Genomic DNA, 26,577 nt, shown 5'->3' with positions numbered 1-26,577 from the left:
ATTAAAAATAAACGTAGGGCAATTTTTTTTCAATGTGTTATTTAGGTATTAACATGGTGTTTATTCAGCTCACTAAGCCACACAAAAGTCTGTCTATTATAAGCTGTAAAATGGTGACCTCAAATCCCCCCAAAACCCAGAAAGATAGGAGAAGTGGAATTCTTCAAATCAAAATACTAGTAACATCCCACGGAAGATTCCTTCAAGGGATGCCAAAAAAACATAATTACCTAAAAAACAAAAGTGAAAGGAGTGACGTTTTTCTCACATACCGTAAACAATATTTGAGAACCTCTGTGGTAAACGCTCCACATTTTTTTGGTTTATGTTGGGCAAAATTACCCAACACAAATATTAAAGAGGTTTGGTGGATTTCTGTTTTTCTTGCCTGAGATAAAATTACTTTTAAAAACTTTTGCCTGTATGTTTATCTGACATGCCACTGTTTCTAAGTCATAACCTAGAAGTACATTAGTAATTAAGGATACAGAACTACAAAATGAATAGAAAATGAATATCAGTGCTTTCAGCTCTTTCTCCAATTAATGATTACAGGTTCACAAGGCTGACTTACTATTAAAAGGCAGGAGTCAGGAGTAGTTCAATCAAACATGAAATACTAAATGTGCATCTAACAAAAATAATATTTAACCTTATTTAATCTTCACAAAGGATTAAACCATTTAAATGATCATTTTTTAAATTTAAAACCCACTTCAATCATCTTTTGATCTATTTTAAAAGCGTTTCCATTGGTCTTTTAATTATGATTACCGGTATACTGTTTTTATGCTCCAAAATAAAGTGAAATGTCAGGTTTATATATATGGTGCTTTTACATAACTGCAGTCAAACAAGGCACCATACATTAAAATCTCAAAAAGAACAATTAAAACGTTAAAACATTTGAAAAGTAATTAAATTAATTTGAAAGCAAAATATAAAATAAGTAGGATAATAAAACAAGAACACTTATAAAAGCAAGAGCAAATGCGAAAGCACCCACAGAGGGGATTCTTATGTTGGAAAGGTGGCTATGCAGGGTTTTAAAATTTTTTGATAAAACTGGACAATGAGGAAACCTGTTGAAAGTTCTGAGGTAAAGTGTTCAACAGTTTCGGTGCACAGATTGAGAATGTTTGTTCCCCAAAAACCTCTATTGTTTTCTAGGACATAGTTTCTGCAGAGCGGCATTAGTTCAGTAGTTGTTAATTGTGGGGGTGACTGTTGGCGAGAACTAAGCCGGCTTACTTATTTCCCGTCATCCCTCTGTTTACACTCTCTCCCACTAGCTTACAATGCCTCACACCACCAATCTAACATGACCGGTGCAACAAAAAAGGCGAGACATTTTGGAAAACGAGGACAAGGAAAACGAAGACGTACATGGATCTAGTCGTCTACAAGTGGATGCATCAGAAAGGAGCGGAGCAGGGAGCTTTCTGGCCTACTGACCGTGGCACCTACACCACGCCTACAACCTTTTTCCACCTGCTTTTTTTTGTCTGCTCCTGATTCACAATGATTTGAATAAAGAAATACTCAGAAATGCATTTTTTAGAGCCAACCCATATGTCTCTTTAAAAGTTATAGTCTTTTTTTCGTGCCCGAATGCATTGTGTGGGGTGAATGTGTCAATGGAGGGGAGGGGCAGCAAAGGGGTTGGTTGGTTTTAAGTTTTTTCCTTTTTTTTGTGTTTTGTTGTTGTCTGTTTTTAAATTGCAAAGCACTTTGAGCTGCAATGCATAAAAATGACTTTTTTTAAATAAATAAAGCTTGATTAAATGATTAATAAGCTTAATTTTCTTTGTATATGTCCGCCATCGCGGTATTTTTTTTTTTTTTTGCCTTTACTTTATTTTTTCCAAGTTGTTTATCTGGCCTCATGGTATTTTTTGTTCTCCATGTGAAGTAAAAATATTTAAATTAATGCCAGCACGTTTCTACTACTCACACCTTCTCACACAGGACTTCTAATTTCCCCTGAAACAGTAAAAAATAAATAAATAACTGAATTGACAAATTCTTTTTCAATTATGGAGAAAGTCTTTGTGAATTTATTACATGTTATTTAACTCATTTTCTCTGCTCCTGGTACGTTTGGGTTCTTGTTTCAGAACATGGGGCCTCTCACTTCAGAGAGCCGCAAACTGCTAAACATCAAGAAAACTGATTATAAAAGGAACACACTGTTGACTCTTTGTGGCTCAAATAAACCCAGCTTGATGTTTCTTGGCTGGTTTTGGTTAGTCCTGGACAGTACAGCCAAAGAAAGATGCAATACTAATTTTAAATGTGGTCACACTGCAAGTCTGGAAAGTGTTTGCCTGGTTTGTTAATATGTAGTGGCACATGGAGAGGCAGACAAAAGGACAAAGTGAAAGATTGAGAGTAAGGGAGAGGAGGAGACCAGGACAGTGTGAATACGCCATTTGTTCGTCTTGACCCCCGTTGTCCTCGTTGGCTTTGCTTGGTGCCTTTAGCGTACAGGGTGACTGCCTTTAACGACGACAAGTGCCATTCTTGCAAACGCACTTTCGCTGCTGTAAGACTCTCATTTAGGTGTGTGTGCTTGACTGCTTGCTACAGGCCCAAAGATGCAAGGACTGGGAAAGACAGACAGAGGAGAGCAGGGTCGGGACATGGACCTAACATCGCTGAGATCCACCATGCCAGTCGGCGGCCCTCTCCAGGTTAGTCCAGCTGACGACACATGCGAATGTGAGATCAAGCAAAATGCAGTTCCCTCTGTTTAAACTTCCTGTTCCTTTCTCTTTCATCATCCTTTTCTCTCACTCTGAATCCCTGCTCCTGTAGGTTTTACCACAGAGCTGTGGTATGTTCTGCCAATGTGAAAGCTCAAGATCAGAGAGCTGCTGTTTGGCTCTCTGGTTCAAGCTGAGTGTCTGTGCTCTATTCCAGGACCAAAATATGATCACAACATCCATCAAATATCAATTAGGACTCAGGTGCAAAAGTCAATAAAGTAATCAAAAGTAGCTTTGGGTCATGGAAACAGGGCTTCACAATCCCCAGGAAACAAGGTCTTTGTAAGGTGGGAAACGTGACAGATTCGACACGAGACTTGAGAATAACTTATGTGCGTTTTCTTGTGTAAATTCTTAATGATACAAAAATTGAAGGAGGTTATGATTAAGAGACATGAGACATCCATAGTTGTCTCCGAAATAGTATAGGTCCATAGCAGTCTATGTGCTGACAATGTCTCAAAAAGTATTACTAACATTAATTGTTGAAGCAGTCTAAAACAACTGAATGCTTTCATTTAATGAAGGTAATGTAATTAGTATGAATGGAACAGGATCATGGAATGTCTCAGGTCCATGTTTCTTTTACGAATTTTTGTTTTTTTAAATAATTGTTTTGATCTTTTTGTTCAATTTCAGTCGATTCTTTTTTTAAATTTTAGATTTTAAAGTTTTTATCTCTTGTTGTTCACTTTTTAGGTTAAAAAAAACATTTTTTCAGATAGTACAATGTGTAAATAAAGTAGTAACTTTCTATAACGTCTTAACAGTCGAAAAATGCAAGGCTTAGAAAGCACAACACCAGCAAACAACATGTATTATGACCACAACTAAAATGACAACTTCCTCTGGTCAGATTACCTTTAACATTTGCATGAGACACACTTGGGGTTTTGAATTGTTTAAGAATTATTGTGAAATGTATGAAGCATCAAAGTTAGATTTGATAATATATGTTATAACATTTCCAAACATTCAGTTATTGTCTCTCAGTTGACGTGTATCAGGAAAAGATGCCTGCAACAAAATGAGGTCTTGTTGGGTCTTGCCAACCCTTGTTGTTGTTCATAGCTTTGGTTTTGCTGTAGTCGCACAACTATGATGCAAAGCTACCCAATCAATCTTTTGCCTGGACCATTCTAAACCGGACCAGACCGGACTGTACTGTACTGTTCAGTGGAAACAAGGCTTAAGTGGTGATAAGTTAAGGAATTCAGACGCAACCTTTGTTATTAGTTAGTCCATATTAGGGTTTTTTTCACGCTTTGTGTTTGACATTTTTTTCATTTTTTTTTGTAGTCTTTTTATCCTGTTTACGTGTATTTTTGAAGTTTAAGTAACACATTAACTAGTTTCTCTCCAGCATTTGGGACCTTCAGCAACAACAGATAATAAATCTTATATTTAGCTATATTATTATTATTATATTTATTATATATTATATTCAGATTTGTTATATTGTGTTATTTGTCTTGTTTGTGTGTGGTTTAAAGATGCAAAACGTCAAGAGGGGCAGTCTCGGAGAAAACATATAATAATGACTGTACGGTCAAAATCCCAAACGGAATATTTCACCAATCAAATACTAGCCATTTTTATTTTCCTGAGTTGTCAGGACATTTCATTTGGACACGGGCCTCTGTTAAACCAACCCTTCATTGTCAACCATCCACAAAGAACTTCAAATATCGCTTGAAGCTGCTTGATATTTATCCACAATGACGGGATGATTTCTAAATGTGTCTCTAAGCTCATGACGTTTTCAGAAAATAACTAAACATAAGGTCGTATCACGGTCAACAAAAGGCGTGCAAATTTTTTCCAAAGTTGGATTTCGCGGGAGGCTTTTAGATATTGTACGTGTAAAGCTGTCTTGATAAATCTATTTGTAAGGTGTGAGGGCTTTGCACCTCTAAGTCACTCCCTATGTATAGAGCTCAGCAACAGGGTGTGGAGCTCGTGTACACAGTACGCTATAATCACAGGGCTTCTTCAAGCCGAGGCGGCACGTTTCTATGTTGAGTCACTGAATTAGGCCTTCAGTAATGATCATTCTATTTTTTTAAATCCAATCCAAATAACAGAAAGTAATATGGTGTGAGTGCTCGCCATCTGACGCGTGTTTGCTGGCTGTACCAAAAATTTAATCATTTTGTCCTGAAATCTCTTTTGCACTTTTCTAATCATTCCAAAGAGAACAGACTTTTTTTGAATGAGTCTTACAGTAAATTACTATCTACTTCGAAATATTAGCTCATGCTTTATTTCTTAACTTGATTTTGTCTGCATGCGTACGTGATTGTTGACACACACACACAAAGGGTGCTGAATTACCTGTTACCCCTCCCAAATTAAGAGCTCATGTTTAAAATAAATAAAAACTAATCTTTTAAAATACTTTAAAAATGAGTTTTTTTGTTTGTTTTTTTCTTTTGTGCGATTTTTTTAAAAACACAATCAGATATTGTTCTTGGTCTTTTTGGTAGCATTAGTATTTTTCTTAGACAACAAGAACATGTTAGGTAAGGAATAAAGTAAATCACAAAATACAGCAATTATAATATTCGTTAAAATACCATTAAGGATGGCACATGAAATAAAGCATTGGCATTAAATAAATGCTAACAGTGGCAAAGAAGTTTTTAGTGACCTCACATGCAAATGAAGAAATACAATATCCTCTGCAACCCTTCAGTTATTATTCCCATCGCATTTAGACAAGAGAAACAGGAAAATCCTTGGAAGGTATGGTATCTTTAGGGAAGTCTGCAGCCCCTTAGGGGGTCCTGGGAACTTCACTACACAAATCTCTCTTCAACTTTAGAGTTCAATATATGTATACATACAAAATTCTCCTTTTTAATGTCAAGACCAAAGGTGACAATAACTGCAACCCTGAAGATATGGCAGGTACATTTCGTGTGAAGGCTTTAATCAAAGATGAGCAAGTTGCAACTAGTTTTTTACAGTGACCTCGTCTGATTTAGGGAGGAGCACAACAGGAAGAACATATAAAAACAAAGCTTGTGTTTTTCCGTATTTGCCATTCTTAGTTTATTTCATCTTTCAGGTCCATTGTCTTTTTGATCCTGCTTTTCAAACCCCAAAACACAATGCAGCCACCAGCGTGTGTGTCTGTGTGTGCCGAACCCACTACCGGCTTTTACATGGCAGATGCCACATTCTGAGAGTAGGTGTGAAGTACGAGAAAGTGTGAGTGTGTGTGTGCGTTGCCCTGTGTGATTCTGAGAACTTTTATCTGAGGCCCAGCTGGCCTCATCTTTCAATGACATGGGACATTCAAATGAATGCTGTTGTGCAACTACTGATATTGTGAAATAGGTGTGTCATTTAACCGCCTCTTTGTGCATCCAAAGACTTGAGGATTATTTTACTTGCATGCTTTGATCGTATATAAAGAATATGTGAGAATTTCATTCAGTAGATCATTATTTGGCGCCTCTTCTGTGTCACTGTGAATATATATTAAAGTGTAAAGGTAATACCTCATACAAAGTAACTGATATCTGCAGCTTGTGGTTTTCCGGTGTTAATGTTCTCGTTTTCATGCTAAGACACTGTTACCTTAAAGACCCACTCCAATAAAAATCATGTTTTTGGTGTTTTTTAACATGTTCTTGTGACACATATGAAGAAAATTAAGATCAAAATAGCATTTCTGAGTATTTCTTTATTCGAATTGTGGTGAATCAGGAGCAGACGCAAAAATGCCAATTGAAAAATATTTGTGATGTAGGAAATATGCTAGGCGGGCCACAAACTCCCTTCAGAATGGGTGTGGGAAGGGGGATGTGTTGCTTGACATCAAGAGTCCAGCCCACAAATTAAGACATATTTCTAATGAACTCCTGCTGCTCTGCAGAAACTAACTTTGACAGTCGTGCTAAAACAAAAAGTCATTACTTACATTTAAATGTAAACTTCTGTGCTTCAGAGCTTTTCTCAGCGCGATGCAGATTACCCTCGTGGGCGAAGGGATACAGAGCCCTTTCAAAAAACTATTTCGGACACCTCTATTACTCCAAATGCCCCACAATTGGAGGGATAAGGAGAAGCCCGAGGGGTGTAGGGGAAGAATTCAGTTTCAGCCCAAATCTGCAATGTGGGCAATGATTCTCTTGGTAATGAAATCATGTTCTACAGTTTGATGTTTGCATTCATCTTTCGTGAAAGGAAACAACAGCAAAACAAAATGCAAAAATGTATTTGCCTTCCCTGCCTATATTTACTTAATTCATCCAACCATTCCAGTGTGAATGGTTCCAGTGACTGAAGTGTTTCTGGCTCATCTCAGTTTATTTTTATTTTTTTATGAAGTTGTTTAGTAATTGAAACAAAAATGACGTCAGTTAAAACATGACTCCATGTTTTAGTGTGTCAGTTTTTGCCTTTATTATGGATGTTTGTTTAAGAAAAGGCCATTTATGAATCACTTTGTCATTTTCAGTTAACTTTGTTTTTTATCCTCGTCTCTTTAAATCTTTATCCTTTAGTCTTCCCATTTTGGTCTCGAGGTATTACCATTTTTCCATTCTTCTTTCTTACTTTCTGTCCAGGGGGTGTGCTGTGTTTTCTTTTCATTTCTGAGAAAATGACAGTTCACTTACGCCGAATCCAAACCAGCTTTCAGGAGTTGTGAATTGTATGTCAGGAGTGTGGGCAAAAAAAAAATAAAAACCTGATGAGTGATACCAGATGGACCCAAGTCTGCCCACATTTTTCTGTTTTTTGCTCTGAGTCAAATGACCAAAGTGATGCTCACAAGAGTAGCAAAAACAAAGCCCACCTCCACTGTTTTTGTATTTGTAACTTCTGTTTTGCATTTTCATCTTGTAGCACACTCATCCTGTCCACTATATGAAATGATTTATGATGGCAGTGTTGTCAAGATGAATTTCATGCATTCTTAGAGCAATTAAAGAAATCACTTATTGGAACTTTTGCACTTAAACAGCGCCGCCGCATATTTGTTCCTCATCCATTTGTTCCAGAGGCGCTTGCCAAGAAGCAGCAGGAAACCCCCTCTGCAAAGCCGAGGCTCCTGCTCAGGGACGATTAGAACCCACACCCACATAAATCACAAATGCACACCAGACTTATAAATCCAACTTAGCTCTGTCAGACCTCTAACTGGAGTTCATGTGTTCATGTGCACACACCCTCATCTTAAAAACAAAAGCTTTTCCTTGAATTTGTCGGGTTGGATTTTTAGCCAACTATGCAGAGCTTATCAAGTCTACATAATATCAAGCTATTTTTGACTGAAGTGGTCTGAGGTGCCATGTGCGTCATTTAAAACCGTATCTCACAAAGGTGTAGTGTCCTCTACTTTAAGTGCTGCCAAACACATGTAAGGCACAGATCAATGGGAAAGTGAGTGTAATCACACTTAAGATGCTTTTATGAAAAGCTTACAGGAAGCTAAAACTGACCCCCCAAAGCAATGTTGCTTTAAAAGAGACTTTAAGAATAGGAGGTGATATAAAGCTAAACAAAAATTAGGTTGTTAGGGGAGGAGCAGTTCAGCATGTGGGAAATAAAAAAAAAAAACCAAGGTGACAGCAAACACGAATAACATTTCCACCTGGAGTGTGGATGAAACCTTTGCTCCATATGAGGCATGTTGTGTGCAGCTTGGTTGTGTTACCAGTGCAGTGGTGCACAGGTGAACACTGACTCTTTTCTCCACCTGCTTTTCCACAATATTCTGCAAAAAGTGGATGAGATGAAGAGGTTGCTGAAGTGAAGCCAGGGCTGAATTTGTTTGGCAAGTCGTCTGCATGTCTAAACCAAGACAGCCTCAGTTCGCGAAGTCAACAATGCAGGATGTGTGTACAATTCAGCTTCTAGCTAGAACAGCCTGTAAAGATAAACGTAATAATTAATTCACAGACATTACCTAACAGGAGCAAAATATAGACCCAGATTGACATAAAACTTGTGTCATCGGGCAATAATGTTTAAATCATTTAATTGTGTGATGCAGGACCATCAGCTAACCTGGTTAATAAGAAAAATTAGAAGGAAATTTATCAAAAGAAAGAAAAAGAATGCACAGCCAAAATCTACAATAGTAAATATGAAAAAATAAAATTCTGAATGCAGTTAATGCACAGTTCAATGATGTTGAATACATTTTACTCCATATTTTCCTTAAATCTTCACATTACAATACACGTTTGTCAAGTAAAGCATACTCTGAAAGTTTAAAATGTCATGTTTTTTGTAGAAAACTACTGAAATACTCAAGTTAAAATGACACCAAAAAGAGCTCTCTGAATACACTGACAAGCTGGAGTTGGATAAACTGAGCTGCCACAGACTTTTCCATCCCTGCCCTTGTCTAAATGCTTACAAAGAATTGTAAATTTGGTTGGGCCTTGAAGCATGAAAAATATTACAGCATTTGATGAACAGAGGACGTTGGACACGGCTGCTAAGGATGCCTTTAGATACATACAAATGAGAGAACTTTTCTGTAAAATGCTGGGATAAAAAAGTACCTATTTATATAAGGGCATTTACCCCAAAAGAGTGTAAATGCCAAAGTAAAAACCCACTTCACCAAAAAAATGCTTAATATAAAATTTCCCAAAAATGGACTTTGCTGGATTAATGCAAGAGTTGTCTTAAAATGAGAACAGAGCAGGTCAGAAAAAAAGAAAGTGTGTCTGCAGAATGGGTTGATTCTGACATCATCTGTAAGGGAAGAGTCTCTGTGCTGCTCATGGGACCATTGTTGGATTCCTCACAGTGAGATCACGCGAACTATAAAACAAAGGCACAGCATTATATATCGTTTTCTGTCTCTTTTTTTGGTTTCGCATAGAAAAACTGGATGAAAACCATACTAATTAAAGTGTTTTTTATTCAAATTTTCTCTCAAATTTAGTGTAATGCTCACATTTTCTTTTTAGATTAAACATTTCAAAAATATATAATTTGTTTAAAGAACTATGAAGATAAAAAAAAGAGCTCCTCGCTGTTACTTATTGTTTCTGAAGTAAAAGTTGGGGCCTAAATATTTTCAGAGTCACTCACATGAAGTTTTATTTTCTGAGTCTTCTTGTTATGGTAACGAACAAATTTCCCACGTGTGGGATCAATAAAGTATTTCTGATTCTGATTCTGATTCTATGTACATAATCCCACAGTGGGCAAACACATTCATCAACTTTATGAGGCTCAGATGTGCTGAACAAATACCCAGACGGGTGTTCACCCACCTTTACTGCTCTACACCTCAGCGAGTTAGGGTTTGCATTTGTGTGTATTCTTTGTTGAATTATACACAGAAACCATTTTCAGTAAGTAACAAAGACCCATAAATCCTAGAACTCAAAAGATTTCAAGAAGGTCTAGTGCAGTGTTTTTCAACCTTTTCTGAGCCACGGCACACTTTAACCTTAAAAAAAATCCCGCGGCACACCAGCATCCAAAAATTAAAAAAAGGAGAAACTTATAGTCTGTATTGATCTGCAGCCCCTCCGCAATCTCACATGCATTTTTGAGATAATTGTTGCAGAAAAAGCTGGAAACTGCAGCTGTTTTTTTTCTAAAAGATGCAATAAAAGATAAGTTAGAAGATTTAAAAACAGTTTGATGTGTGTTCGTTGGTTTCAAGACGTTTAACAACACATATCCGTTTGCGCTGTCACTCTCACAACCCAATGCATCATGGGAGATGTAGTGCAAAAAATGGCCAGAGATCGCGTCTCTCAGCTTCATTGTTTTGTTCACTTGTTCCAGTCTGATACCGGATTCTGTGGAAAGCTACACCGCTAAAGACGAGCTTTAGCTGGTATTTTTGTTAGAACTGAGCGACTTTACGAGCTAAATCGGGACAAGGAAGTGAAGATTTTAACCACTTCTGATTGGTCAGACTAATGACATGTGATTAAGCCTTCAAGAATGATTGGTGGAGACAGTTAAAGGGACGGGACGTTTCCAAAATACAGCCGAAGGTGCAGCTGAATCGCGGTACTGTATTGTCATTCTTATCAAAATGTCTTTAATAAAATAAAATAAACGCAAAGAAAAAGTATTTTATGATCTTTTATATTCCTAACTCCTCAGTGTTTTATCAGGGCCTGTTTGGATGAACAGAGAGCTGAAATCATGGAGATGGAAAATGTTTTTAGATCAGTTAATGAGGGCAATTTCCCACGGCACACTTGACCATCTCCCACGGCACACTAGTGTGCCGCGGCACACTGGTTGAAAAACACTGGTCTAGTGCATTCCATGCAACCAAGATTTAGTTTTTGTCTGCCTTGTCTCTAACGGTTACTTCACATGTATGGTTTTTAAAAAAAGGATAAATTCAAGATTATAGTTTAAATGTCTTAATATAAGAGAAAACTCATATACTAGTATTTTTCAGTAAAATATGCTGACATGTATTAAGATATTACGGTAATGCTTTATAATAAGAGTCCTTAATAAACTATTTATAAGACATTAACAAACACTAGTAATGTTTTAGTGAGCTGCTTTTAAGTACATTAATTAGCATTTGTAAATGTCTTACAACTGACTTACAAATTTAAATAAGCTGTTTATAAAGACATTAACATATTCCTTAATAAACTACTTAAATTAAACTAACAAGCACGAGTAATGTGGTATTAAGATGCTTATAAAGACATTTTTTAGCATTTGTTAATCCTATTCACAAGCTATTTATAAATGCTTGTATGGGATTAATAAATATATTAACAGTGTTCTTATTAACAGTTTATTGAATGTTTTCCAGCCCCCCCCCCAATCTAAAGCATGACCAAATTTGGGGTGATCTTAACAAGCCATTAATAAATTGCTTGTGAGATGTTGCTGCCCCTTGGAAAGGGCAGATTCTGAGTGCAAACATTTTGAAGTTTATTAAAATTTGTTTAGTTCGAAATGTTATAAGGCACTAAGGCACAATCTGTAAAAGACAGTACGTGAGTCTCTTCTTTCACATTGTTGTTGTGATGTGTTGAAGAGTTGTTATATGTTTGTGGCTTTGGTTAGTGTTATAAAGGTCATTGTTCATATTCTATACTTTGTGGTTCTTTGTGGCAAAACATAGCCCACAGTTTAGGAGGCTGCAAAACACTCAAACTGTCAATGAAGGTTCTCGTTCATCCAGGTGGTGTAGTGTTGGGGTTGAGTCATATCAGCTGGACTTAAAAATTGTAAGTCCAGCTTGACATGGAAACTGTTTATTAATCGCATAGAAGCAATTTATAATTTTTTTGTACAAACTTTAATGCACATTATGCCATTTTACTAGGATTCACTTTCAGGTATGCAAATATCAAATACACATATGTATAAAAAAACAAGAATAGAAATAGAAATAAGCCGGAGGATTAAACTCTACGAGAAAATGTTGAATCTATCACATACAGACAAGGTTTTGATTGCTTTTTGCTTCTCAGAATTATGAATACTATTAATATACTGATTTACACTCAGAAAGTATACAATGAAAGAGGGTTTTTGACCAAAGAATTTACATTTATGAATATGAAATATGTCCAAAATGAGCAAGAAAGATTTAAGAGTAAACCAGAGTCCTTTTGTATATTTTTTGATATTAGACATCTTTGATACAAGACATCTTTCCAGAATAAAACAAAACAAGAATCAATTTCATCATTAATGACATCACACATCTTCTGCCAAAACACTTTTACTTTAGGACAATACGAAAAGAGATGGAGGACTGTTTCAGGGAAATTGCAGCAAAAACTACACTGTGTATCAATGTTTAATCTAAATCTCTTTTGAATGAACATTTCAGCTGGGTAAATTCTGAAAGCAATTTATCAATGGCTTGTAAAGATCACCCCATATTCGGTCACGTTTTAGCTTGGTGGGCTGCAAAACACTGACACAATTGACACATTTTCTCAGAAAATGACAGAAGAGACTTGTGGTTTTTTTAGACTAACTGGGGTTCATCCAAACAGCAGAGCATATTTAGAAAACATATTTTTAAAAACAGTGATTGCGTGTATTACTCCCCAAAGGCAATAAGCAGCAGAACAAAAACTTGTTTTTATTGATTTTGTCTTGGTTGGGTAGTTAAAGGGTTAAACATAATGATCAGCGTAGGTACAAGTGTTTGTTCATCCAAAACCTTCAAACTGCACTGAAAAGTGTAGTCAGCTCATAAATATTATTCCTGAACTGTTTTAAACACTTTTAAAGAATCTGTCAGCAAACTGTCAATATTTTAACAAAAACAAACTGTAATTTTGATCATGTCGTTTTTTAAAAATGTTTGTCATGCTTTCCTTTTTATGTGCAGAGCTTTTAATGTGATTGTACCAGGAATCAGAGGCATGCTCAAGAAAATCAAACAAAGTCAGTGCAAAGCCAGTGCTGCCTATGGATGACACAATAGGTTCTAATAAGCCCTAAAGCACATATGTCAAACTCAAGGCCCGGGGGCCAAATGTGGCCCTCCATGTCATTTTATGTGGCCCCCGAGAGCATAAAAGTTTTTGATTTCTTAAAATAAAAAATAAAAATTGGTGTGTATTTATATATATATAGGGGGAATCTGCCTTGAAATATCAGATTGGGCAACTATACATTAGGACTTAAACATTGTCCATATAACCTAACCTGACAGAATCAAATTTAAAAGGATTTATTATAGAGTAACAAGCAAACATATGTTTTCTATGCAACTGTAATTGTCACTTTCAAAAGTTATAATAAATAAATAAATTAGTTGTTTAACATTAAGGAGTAGTTACGTGTATGTTTCATTACATTTAGTTACATGTATAAGTTATATCCGGCCCTTTGAGGACAGCTGCTATACTGATGTGGCCCTCGGTGGAAATGAGTTTGACACCCCTGCCCTAAAGCATTCAAAACCTCTTTATGAGTCAATAATATAAAAATTGCCATGACAAATATTAATTTCTCTGCTTGTTTCTTCAAGCAAATTTTATAGCAATTAGTTCTAATTGCATGTTATAACTGCTATAATGTCAGAATTGTATTGCCAAGCCATAGGTGTGTTTTTAAGTGAGTCAGAGGCTTTTTATTAATGATCTTTTATAAAGATTGACACGTCTGATACATCAACCACAAATTCTTGTGATTTAAAACTAGAAAATGCTAATTTGTTGGTGTTTCTTCCGGATGCACTTAAAACATCACACTGTCAGGTTTGTGTACACCAAAGAATGACCTTGACACTGCGCAGTGGTTGACCATGTCTGACTGGCTGAACAAGCATTCAGCAGCAGTTAGCACCTGTCAACTTGGTGGACTCATAAATTTTCACCTGGCAGCTTCAGCAACAAGCTGGGGGCGGGGAAGTACTGGGAAATTCCATTGTTTCTGCTTGATTACAATGTGCAGAATTTATGAAACAAATCCTGTTTACACATTCAGTTTGTACCACATTTTTCACTTTCCTAGTGAATGAACTTTGGACCCCCCCCACGCACACACACCAAAAAAAAAAAAGCTATGACATCATAGCCGACAAAACGTCCAAAAATTAATGGGGCCAAAAAAACCCTCAAAACCCGCTAAAGAAACCAAACCATGCGTGTCAGGGAAGTTTTGAAATTATTATGGGATGGTCATAGAACCTATGGCCATTTTGTAGCAAAGCAAAGAGTGCTATTTGCCGATTATGACATTTTCCCTCAATATGGGAAAAGGAAACTATTGTTAGGGCGACCTTCACAGAATTTTACACACATGCCACCAGCTTAAGTCTACCACCAACCCTGGAGTTTCTTGACCTGTTTCCTTGAGAAGAGGCCGCCATTAAATATTTTCAACAAGCTCATCCTAGGGATTTTCATGTATCTACGTTATTGAGCAACATTGGGAAGCTACGGTACAAAAAATTGGGGTTTATTAGTTGTAGATTTTTAATGGCATGGACGTGGCGAGCTCGCAAACTGTCTCGGCAAATCAAAACAAAGTTTATTCAAAATTTGATTTGATTTGATTTATTGATTTATTTCAAGCATTGTAGTCAAAGCAATAAAGAAATTACACATATTTATCAAACTCATTACAGAAATGTTGAAATGCATAGTTTAAAAAGACAAAAAATAAAACAAAACAAAAAAGTCAAACAAAGTCAGTTCAATCACATTTGCTTAATTAAATATAGAAATCATTAACTAAAGTTAAGTAGAGCTTGATTTATTGCTTGAAAAGGAGTGCGAAGAAGCGAACTTATATAATCCCACCCCTACTGAGTTAAATAAATAAAATTTGGTTTCTTGAAAACCTTTTGTAGTGTTTCTGCTGGTAAATTCTGGCTCGTGTTGCATTCATGTGTCAAGTTTCTCTGTGTTTTTTAAAAAGGATGCAGCATTCAGGAAAGAAAGCAGTAGCTTTCGTGGAACTCGGGAAGTAGTAATGACCACACATACGCTCAAGGGAAGTAAGTGTATGTTGTGATGAAGGCCGGAGCCATTCCAACCAGGAAACTCTTCAGAAGAATGTCCTGCAATGCCACACATGGCAGAGGCCCGCTTTACAGGCCTCAGGGAGAATAAAACCCTAAACATATGTGGGAAAGTATGTCCGTGAAATAAAAAATCTGTCACTTTTTTCACATCAAGAGTTGTTCTGTCCTCCCATGACAGTGGCTCCTGGGACAGCTCTCTTCCTGTAAAGCTTGCACACTAAACATTTTCACAGGCACCACAGAGCTATTTACATTACTCAACATGTACAGTCAAACACACATTTCCTGCATCAGTGGGCCCATCCCGCGCTGCACTCCTCTTTTTGTTTTGGATACAGGCACTCAGTCAGAACTGTAAGTCAATATCAGAGTAGCAATTAGCATTCTTCGCATCAGTGAATCGTGAGGACTGAAAACCACAAATATTGTCAGGACTTGAGTAACAATTTCAGCGCAATCATTGTTCTCTCAGGCGTTGATGCATAAGATTGACATATGCTGACACTTTAATGATTTTTGATTTGATTTATAATTCCAGAGAAAGAGTAAAGACAGAATATTTATAAGAACGTAATGCGATGACAAACATATTATTTGTCATCAAATGTGGCTTGAACACTGTTTTCTTCTCTTTCATTTTGATTTAATGACTGCAATGTTGATAGGTCTTTTTGTCTACCAAAACAAAATAAGTGGCAACATTAAGAAAGGTTTTAAAGTCTAATTTAATAAACTTTGAAATACTATTTAGCTTAAAATCTTTATTTGAACTGAAAAGAATATCATGATACTCAGTGAAGGGAGTAAATATAAAAAAGTGTAGCAAATGCATAATGCACATCATTTTTCTTAGCATTAATTGTCACTATTTTGATTTTTTAAAAGCTTTTTTGAGTGTGGGGAGGATGGAATGAGGTATGGTACAAAAAAGGAAACATGAAAAAAGTGTTGTACAAGATTCAAAACAAAGGTACATATTCTTCACTTTGCTGAGTAAAAGCATGTTTTTTTGCAAAATTCCTAAATGATGCATTGTATTTATGCATAAGATTAATAACAATTAGGTTCATCATGTTTAAAGAGGTCATTGCACATTTAATAATGTTTTTGGGGATTTCATTGAACTGCTTTAAACCCAAATGACAGGTGACATTGATATCCTCCTTACAATGTAAGCCTGTAGGAAGAAAGTTGCAGTTCTGTCATGTTTAAAAAATGTTTCCTTGATGAGATACTAAACCTTTCCACATTACTGTGAAGGAACACCAACACACCTGGGAATTTTGCACACCAACAGCCTGAGAAACTAGAGAGGGCCTGGTTCTTTCTTCTTAATTCACCAGATCCTAATCAGACAGGGAGACACAGGGATTTGCCAGGGCAAGCTTTACATTAATAGGAGGAAAAGAAGTCACTACCAGCTTCTTGGTGCCTGTGGGACAACACCCTAAAGGTCTCCCAAATCATGTACTAACAGGTGAGAGTTGTTTAGATGCCAAGAACAGGAAATTTGCAATTATGCAGGTGTTTTTAATGTGAAACTTTGATAGACGTTTATTGTTTAAAAATGTTAGTTTATATAAGGCTTCAACCGCTACTGTAAGCACAGGTTCTGAACGGTACACTTCGAGACTGGATGGACAGTTTTATTTTTTTTGTCAATTAAAGGCGGAAACAGACCAAATTAGCCACAGATTAGTCGGTTCCAAATGTTGCTCAATTAGGCAAGAGATCCTGACTGTAGACATCAAAAAGCAAAAATGAAGATTCCCCCAACTTTATTTTAACTGGTGACCCTAACAGTTATGCTTTTCCCATTGTAAGCTTTTTTTTTTTTTTTTTTTTTACTATTCTGAACACTTTAGTACGGAGCCTGTGTCCTGACATTAAAAAATTAAAATACATCTCGTTCCCACAAATTAATATCTTGTTCGCACGAAATAATATTTCGTTCCCACAAGATAATATTCCGTTCCCTTGAAATACTATCTGGTTCCCTCGAAATGATTAATTCGTGTGAACGAAATAATTAATTCATGTGAACGAAATAATTATTCACGTCATAAGTCATTCATAAACACGGATATGCTCTCCATCCGGCCGCAAAAGCCGCTTTCAGCGGTAACTGTCGTGTCTCTGTGACCCACGTTAGTTCAAGAAAGGAAAAAGAAGAGCAAGAATGATCAATTTATTATTGTCTCAATGAATATTAGAAAAATATCATAAGATTTATGATACCTAGGCTTGCTGCTTTGCCATACAATTCACCGAACATACTACTAGCTACTAGCTAGCTCCGCCGCGGAGCTCTTTTGCTTGTCATGCCGGCATTCGGGCAGCTGGCTGGCCGGTAGACAGACAGCCAGCTGATATCGTAGTTTAGGGTCGAATGTATAGGAATAATAATATTCAGGACTTGTCTTTTATTGACATACTCTTTAGCAGTCGCTTTACATTCTAAGGCTAGTAGGCTACATGCTAACTAACTAGACGATCATTTATCCTGTTATTCACGTCATAGATTTACAGATACCTTCACATTTCTGTCTGTGTGTGCCGCATAACATTGCATTGAAGACACGTAGGATGTTTAGAGATCAAATAAATCTGATCTCTAAACATCCTCCGTGTCTTCAATGGGTTCGAGGGAACAGAATATTATCTTGTGGGAACGGAATATTATCTTGTGGAAACAAGATATTAATCCCTGGGAACGAGATACATTTTCCTTTTTCCAATGTCAGGACACGGGCTCCGTACTTTTGGGTTAGGATTAGAGTAAATTGTAATATTTCCGCTTCCAGCCGATGATGTCAGGTGCCAGTTCCCTCTCCAAATTAAAAACGTCTTTTACCCGACTCTTCTATGATTATCAGGTATTTAAAGTCCCTCCATCTTAGGATTCCCTCTTTTCAGGAAAGCACGAAAGCAATAGAAACATCTGATATTATAAATATATATATACATAAAAGCATCAGATTCCATGTTTGTTTTGGACGACGCTTCTTCTTCTGCTTTGCTGTCAGCAGTAAATACTGATACATGCACCTACAGTGCCCTCTATAGGTTGATAGCTGGAAACAACCGCTAAAGGGCAACCTGTTGTAAGTGGGAAGGTAATGAATACATGAGGCTATTTATGTTTTAATATCACAAATAAGTTACTCCTGACTGCGCACCCCTGGCCAATCTATAAAAAAAAATTCCACATTTGCAAATGGCGACCTTTTTGGAATTTCTTGAGGCTAACATGCTTTTCTGAAAGAAGTCCTAAGTTACATCCATGCCAAAAACCAGGCCATCAACCTAACCAGTCTTTACAGTATCACTTTTGCCCACAAGAGGTTTTTAGCCATCTTTTCCTTTCACACTTGTCACACAAAAGCAATCTGAGAAACTGATTTGGACCAAACAGCACAGTGTGAAAGCACCCTTAGATAAAGTCTAATAATGTTCAGTTATGGATTAGAATTTTCATTGCTCAGTTTAACCTCTTAGGGAAAAAAACATGAAAGGTCAAAATTTAGCTTCCTACAAAACAAAATGCAACTGTTAGTCATTTTAATCACAACACAGCACATCAAACGGAGCACTTCAAACCAGTTATTTAACAAAGCAGCTATGCAGAACATGTGCTCCCTGCGTCAAAGAAGAAGGATGCGTCATACTATTTATGAATGTACTTGTGCAACTCAAGCTGCTCCATGAATTAATATATTTGGGCAAATATGTCAACAAGCCTATCAGTTATTGCTGCAGACTTGGAGGCATGTCACTCAAAGCTATCACACCCTGGAACAAGTCTCAGTTCGAAGACCAACACCTACTTATTTGCAATCAAAATCCCATACACACAAAAGGCCAGCACCTACCTCAAGTGGTGTTTCACTTCGAGGCATGTATGTTCAAACTTCAGTTTTTACTCTGAAGTTAAGCTGCTCTGACTTTTTTCTTGGAATTATCAATTGCTGGGGTTCTGCAGCTGCTGGCCAATTGTTGAACTGACATTCGTCAGGCACGAGGAAAACGTGTTCCCCCTGAGGAAGTTACTAAATACAGGAAGTGTGTGGACAAACTGTACCCAACAAAGAGGGGAAGACGTTACTGGACAAAAAGAGGACAAAGGGTTTTTTATAAACATATTCCCTATTTCTAACTTTTGTTTGACTTTTTTTAGTTTAACTTGTTTTCTTTGCATTTATTGGTTGAACTCTCTTTTTATCATTATAAGACCCTGAACATAGCAACATTTTTGTTTTGGGAGAATAATTAAGTGTGCTTTTAATGCCCCACTGCAAGGCACACATTTTTTCTCAGGTGGAATAGGTCCCTGCAATTATCTTCTGTTGCAATTTATAACGTGAATTTCTGTAATAGTAAATTAACAGTTGGACACTCGCTTCAAAGCAGACAGAAAGAAATAGTATTGGTTAAAGTACTTTTTTTATTGGTAATAAAAGAAAATAGATTTTTCTGTAACATTTGACTCATTTTGTTGAAGTCTAATACGTCACCTTTAATTGAACTCTAAGACAAAACCATACAGCAAAGGAGAAACAACAAAATCGACAAAACAGATGGCCTGAAACCTAGACATTTAATTACAATTAGGATGATCAACCAACTAAAGACATGGGAAGATAATTAGTAATTAAATCTAACATGAATGTGTTTAGAAATGTGGACTGAAATAATTGAAACTATTTTGACATGAGGAGTACTACCTTCAGCAGCCCATTTACAAAAGTGCTATTAAAACTGCAGTAGGTACCTTATGGCACTAATTTGTTTTGGATCATGAAAGAATGGATGGATGGATGGATGGATGGACGGACGGACGGACGGACGGACGAATGGATGGATGGATGGATGAATGGATGGATGAATCGAGTTTGCATACTACACAATAGTCAAAGAAGAACAAAGAAAATTAAGCTCAACCTTTCTTTAGTGTAATCATTGTGAATCAAGAGCAAAAAAAAAAGAAAACATTGGAAAAGTTTGTAGCTTTATTTGTCATCAGTAACTGCAGGCCACAAGCCATCTGCTCTGCTTTGCTCTGCATCCACTTGTAGACGACTAGATCCATGCACATCTTTGTTTTCTTCATCTGAGCTGGCATCTAGCTCGAAACGAATGGATAGCTCAGATATTGCTCGCTATATTTGTTGCACCGGTAATGTTGGATTGGGTTTTTAGGGGCTTTAAGCTAGCGGGAGAGTGTAAAAATAGAAAGATAACGGGAAGTCCACGCCAACAACTCAGTGGTGAATTTCTAATGAACTCCTGCTGATCTACAGAAACTATGTTGAAGAAAAATGACTATTATTCTGGGGCATTAAAAGGTCATAATCATAATTGAAAAACTACTGGGAATGATTTTACAATCGATCAAAAGACTAGACTAGTGGGTTTCAATGGTTAGCCTAATATTGTACAAGGATGATTAAAACATCTTTCTTTCAGCTCTTCTTGTGTTTGCAGTAAACAGCCATTAGTAGCTAAAGAAGTATGAGAAGAAGGATTTTGGAAAAGTTTAAAACCGAGACAGAAATAAGCTGTAACTGTCAAAGTTTACGAGCGGGGCCAATGTTGAATCAATTATCTGACTTGAGAGTTTTGTTTTGAAAAGTTCTTCTCATTTCTAACAGATGATACTTGATACATAAATGCAGAGTTGTTTCATTGTTTTTTCACCTCTCTTATAATTTTTTATTTTTTCATAATTACTAAGTGTGAAAAACCCTTTGAGTAGAGAATGGCTGACCGCCTTTGGATACATAGAAAGCAATTAAAGCGACCTTTTGTGAGTTGGGTAAGGGAACAGCATGGGAGAGTCCTGCACGTCTTCTCTGTAAAAAGGACAAGGTGTACACATGAGTGGAGATGATGGTGTAATGTTGACTTGCTGAGGCTCAATGGGAGTGTTTCACTGAGAATGTGGACTGAGCTAAATCAGGAAGTCTGTTTCTGTGCTAAGATGCATTACGTGCACTGCAACATAATGGGAGACAGGCACGTTATTCTGTAGGTTTGTCATAAAACAGACACGTTGCAGCTCTTCATGCTTGTCATTATTGCTTTTCACCACCGAGTTTTCTGCCGGAAAAATGTAGATTGACAGTTTATAAGTCTGTTTCTCAATGTCACCATGACAGCAGATACTGTTTTTAAGAAAACACTGGAAGTGCTGGAAATGCTGGCATAAACTCTCTTAGATCCACCTGGCACACAAACAGCCACATTTCATACACCTTGTAACTCACACACACATCTGAATCCCATTTCTTTTGGAGGTTTGAGGCTCGCATGTCAGCATGACGGGCATCTGAGGAGAACTGGGGTTTAGTGAATATCAGTGGGAATGCACACTATCAAAGTGATAAACAAAATCAACACAAAAATGCTTACACTGTTCACATTTATGTTTTGTCTTTTTTTATTTTCTATTTTTTTTTAATTTTTCATAAAGTAGAGACTTTTTTCTGGGCCCAACATTAACTTAAAGATTTATTTTTAAAATTTAGCAATACAATTACACACTGATGAGACTATATATTTACAAATTGACAGCAATATATTAAAGATAAAAGTATTTCATAGGCTGGTGTTGGTTTGGAATCCCACTCCAACAATCTTCTAACGTATTTTCAAACCGTTACCAGTGGTCTTTTAATTATCATTATGCCGTTTTTAGCTAACATAAAAAAAATCTGTGTCGTTTTCTAGGACATAGTTTCTGCAGAGAGGCAGGATATTATCAAAAATTCACCTAAGTTGTGGGCTGGACTGTTGGCTCAGAATGAGGTAGCCTTAATTTCCCATCACGCCTTTGTTTACACTCTTTCCCGCTAGCTAGCTAGGTATTCACACCCCCAACCTAACATTGCCGTTGCAACAAAATGGCGAGCAATATTGGAGTTATCCAGTCGTACAGTTTCGATCCAGATTCCAGCTCAGATGAGGAAAACAAAGATGTACATGGATTTATTTGTCTGCAGGTGGATGCAACAGAATGGAGCGGGGCAGGGAGCTTGTGATCTGCTGATTGTGCTTTCCATGTCTCAACTACAAGTTTTTCAAACAACATTTTTTGTCTGCTCCTGATTCACCACATTTTGCATAAAGAAATACTCAAAAACACAGTTCAATGTCATTTTTTTCCTTATATACGTCTCTCATCATGAGAAAAATGCTACAAGAACATGCTATAACACATAAAAACACAAATTTTGTTCAAGTGTGGTTTTTAATGGCTTTTATTTAATTCTTGTTTTATTTACCTGCATTGATTTCAAAACTACTGCAGAGGTCACCATAGAAGGAGCAACACTATGTGAACACAGTATCGACACAGTTTCATTAATGTGTCAATACACTCATTGAGGCATCATCATCCCATCAGTGCATGTCTCCTAACAACAAAACAAGCTGCTTCTCGCTGAGATCTTGTAGTTGTTTTGTGCGGAGCTGCTTAACCCTTGTGCTATCTTAGATGACCCCACCCTTACTTTGACGCGTTCTCCCTACCATTACAAAGGTGGATAAAGGTGGAAAGATTTCATGTAATCCATGGACACCAGTGAAGATCACAAATCATTGAAGAAAAAAGGTTTAGCACACTGTCTAGTGGGTCTAGATGACCCAACTCCCAACGTTAAAGAGCACAAGGTTTATTAAAGAGGCTGAGTAGGCGGTGCTGCCAACTAGTGGTCGGACGTTTATGTGGAAAACAAGAGTCAGACGCTAAAGGACGCTCATAAATAATTAAATAAAATCTTCCTGACAGCATATTGAGTCGATACAAGTATCACCAAATGAACTATTGCGATACATTTCAGAAACAATTTTTTCCAACTCTCCTAATCGGAATGGAGTGAAGCAGGGAGCTTGTGCTAGGGGGTTACTGCGTCCTTTCTACTAAACAAATACACTCTTTTTAAACTAAATTTTTTTCATCTGCTCCTGATTCACAACACTAAAGCATAAAGAAACACTCTGAGCTGAATTTTTCTAATATATAATTTAATACACAATTTTCATAGTGAGTTTTCAATAGTAGCTCTTTGTTACTTCTCAATCACATGTAGTTCTAAAGGATGGTTCATTTTTTCAAAAAAACTTGTTCATTAGTGTATTCTATTCGATCACATCAAGTTTTTTTTTAAAGTAGTTTAAAATTAATCTTGCATTATTTCATCGTGTTTTGGTTTAAAATAAAGTTTTATTGGAAAAAGAAAATATTAATCCATTGATATAAATTAACTTTTTAAAAACTATTTGAAAAAAAAGCTAATACTAAATGACAGTTGCCCCAGGAAGCGTCTGCAGGTCAAGGACACCCAGTCTGAGGCCCTGAAATTAGAGTCTCTGTTGCACCATGCGGCTGACGTAAGGAATGCAGTCAGCTGATATTCAATCACTGTCACCCGTTCTCCGCTGCTCCCGAATGACAGATGGAGGCTCAGGCACTCAAATTCATTCCGAGAGAGTCAAAGTTAGATTATGCTGCTTTGGTATGCAGCCGAGCAGCCTTCAGTAAGCTTTCCTGTCCAGTCATGGTTTAAATATTCTACTTTTCCCTTTACTTTGGCGGTGGGGCTGTGGTTTGTGTGTCACTGTGCAATCATGTGTGTTAGAGTGCTGCACGGGATGTGTTTTTTTTTAAATCATGCTCCCACCCGTTCCCTGTGGATTTCTAACCACCTCTTCCCGCTCATGCTAATTCGGAGAAAAACAGGAACACAAACACACATACTGAGTACCGGTATTTGGAATTTGTTTTTACTCTCTCGGTTTCTAAATCACGTTGTTTTAATGCAATACTTAGAAAAATTTGATTATTTTGGCATGTTTCACTGTAGAACTTAAAGAAGCTGCTTCAGAATATTTAATCTCTGACTGACAAGATTACCAGTCACAGAAAACTGGGTCTTTGAAGCGACTGGAGCTAAAATTAAAGGCCCTTTGAGACCAAATCTGCAGCATTGCATTCAAGTCTTTGGTCCGCAAAGTTGGAGATGGAGTAAGTAAGTAGTTTTACAACCTATGTCCTCACTTTAGGGTACATAAGGATCGAGGCAGACTCATCTGTACGTTAAGGTGTGAAAACAAATGTCCACAACGCTTGCTAAGGGGGTTCAGAAAGTTTCAAAGTTTACTAAACTTTACAAAAACTGTATTTTGACCAAAAGCAGTCCTTCTGTAGAGCACATCACTGTCCCCTCCAGAGGAACCCCTCATCCTGACACCACTGCAGATCTTTGATTTAAAAAATAGAATAAAAATTGACGTGACAGGCAAAAAAAATGTTCGTAGAGTACATTGCGGGCCAGGAAAAATAAATAACCCAAAAATCTATATTCAGAAACTTTGCAGTCAACCAACTTGCTGTGACATATGTTTCTTGATTGACATACAGAGCGACATATTTACATCACTGCACATGCGTGTTCAACAACATTGAACGCCCCGCTCTGCTAGCAGACATTTCTTCCTCCTAAATTTCAGAAAGGTGTGAGCGTTCAGCTTCAGACTCCTAACCGTGGATGTAGCTTCTACTGGGCCTTAATTTTTCTCTAATGGCCTGAGGTCAGTCACACAAAAAGAACTTTGAACAGAATGCACACAAAACGTTGTTGACATGGCAACATAAGAGTCAAATTCAACAAGCTGTTGAAGGAAAAACGACATAGGAACTTTTTATCATGTTGTAATCGTACACACACACAGGTCTGTATCTTTAAGTAATAAATATGAACATTTCAAATATAATATATATAATATATACCTCAGACCTCTCATTTCAGAAAATCGCAGTGCTAGGAACAGCTAAGATACTGCAGGACCCTCAAGCTCCCAGGCCTCTGGTAGAGGACCCGAGCTTGGGTGAGAAACCACCCTCTGAAGGGTGAGAGGGGCGTTTTTTATTTTGTTATACACGGAAATGAAAATAAATACATCTGTCCAACTACTCGTTAACACCAATTTATAATCAGCCATTCACATTCAAAATGCATATTCAGTGCATTTAGGTATGTAGACATAGTCAAGATGATCTGTTGTAGTTCAAACTGAGCATCAGAATGGAGAAGAAAGTGGAGCATCTGTGAACACACAACACATCCAACCCTGAGACAGATGAGCTACACCACAAGACCATACCCGGGGCCACTAAGAACAGGACACTGAGGCTACAATTCACACAGGCTCACCAAAACTGGACAATAGAAGATTGGAAAAACATTGGCCAGTCTTAGAAACCAGTCCAACACCACAGCCTACCTGAGTATTGTTGCTGACCATGTCCATCCTTTTATGACCCCAGTGTACCATCTTCTGATGGCTACTTCCAGTAGGATAATGTGCCATGTCGTGGAGCTGGAATCATCACAAACTGGTTTCTTGAACATGACGATGAGTTCACTGTCCTCAAATGGCCTCCTCAGTCACCAGATCTTGTCAATATGGAACAAAGTCTCTGAGGAATGTTTCCAGTACCTTATGGAATCAATGCCACCAAGGATTAAGGCAGTTCTGAAGGCAACAGGCAACAAAGGTTTGATATACGATTGTGTGTGTATATACATATATATATATATATATATATATATATATATATATATATATACAATCATTTATAAAACTTTAAAATGTGTTTTGACATGCCTGTTGATCCTACTCAAAAAGTGAATCTGATGGTTGGTAGAAGAAAGAAAGGTTTTATTGTCATGACAAGTGGGTGCAGCTGTAGCACAGGCCTGCGTTTTAAGAGTCGTTTATTTAAAAAAACTAAACATAAGCCAACACATGGAAAGTGTTTTTTTTAATTGCACTTATTCAGTTCAGTAGTAAAAATAAAAGACATAAATAACACTGTTTTATTTTTTTTAATAATGTGAGAACTTTTGCCTATTTATGGCAAGTCAAAGGAGTGATTTTGACTGAAGGTTAAGGGTCAGTTGCTTTAAAGTCAGTAATGTGCTCCTTGTGTGTGAGTTTGTGAGTGTGTGCATGTTTGTGGGTAACAGCCTCCTTCTTGTGTTTTTCAGTGTCAAAGTTTGCCAGGGAGCACAGGAATCTTTATCCTCTGTTTGTTTTTCCTTCTGAGTATTGGTCTGTACATTGACGTGTCTACAGACCTGCGGAACACACGTGTATAGACGGGATCTTGACATGAAACATTCACGTCCTGACCGGAGTCACCCAAATAAACCGGCACAAACGTTTTTAAGGCGTCTGACACCCTGTAAACATTTATCTAACTTTTTTTTAAGCATTTTTTGAACCCTTTAAGGAAATCCACAAAATAACTTTACACTATCATTTTTTATGTGATATAGATAG

General features: G+C 37.0%; 1 protein-coding gene and 1 long non-coding RNA gene across 12 annotated transcripts in view; one reads left to right on the top strand and one right to left on the bottom strand.

The window, feature by feature from the left end:
• Nucleotides 1–26,577, top strand: part of LOC101162567 (ninjurin-2) — a 55,669-nt gene that overhangs the window by 16,827 nt on the left and 12,265 nt on the right. For 2 of the 11 annotated variants that reach the window (XR_911109.1, XM_011491102.2), the window contains exon 2: nt 2,590–2,693. Coding sequence is in view for 8 of the 11 variants with exons in the window: in XM_011491102.2 (XP_011489404.1) it covers nt 2,598–2,693 (96 nt within the window). In the remaining 3 variants the exon portion in view is untranslated. Of the gene's footprint in view, nt 1–2,361; nt 2,694–26,577 lie in introns of those variants that run through there. The other 9 variants (XR_911108.3, XM_011491106.3, XR_911107.3 and 6 more) reach the window with 7 other exon arrangements.
• Nucleotides 14,956–19,488, bottom strand: LOC110017633. Its single transcript, XR_002293089.2, has 3 exons — nt 19,104–19,488; nt 16,506–16,577; nt 14,956–15,583 (listed from the first exon to the last, which is right to left on the bottom strand). It is a non-coding gene; the product is annotated as an uncharacterized LOC110017633 (long non-coding RNA).

This window comes from Oryzias latipes, chromosome 23, assembly GCF_002234675.1.
Source record: "Oryzias latipes chromosome 23, ASM223467v1".
Taxonomy (NCBI): domain Eukaryota; kingdom Metazoa; phylum Chordata; class Actinopteri; order Beloniformes; family Adrianichthyidae; genus Oryzias; species Oryzias latipes.
Note: the sequence above shows the minus strand (reverse complement) of the source record. Positions and strands in the feature narration are given on the sequence as shown.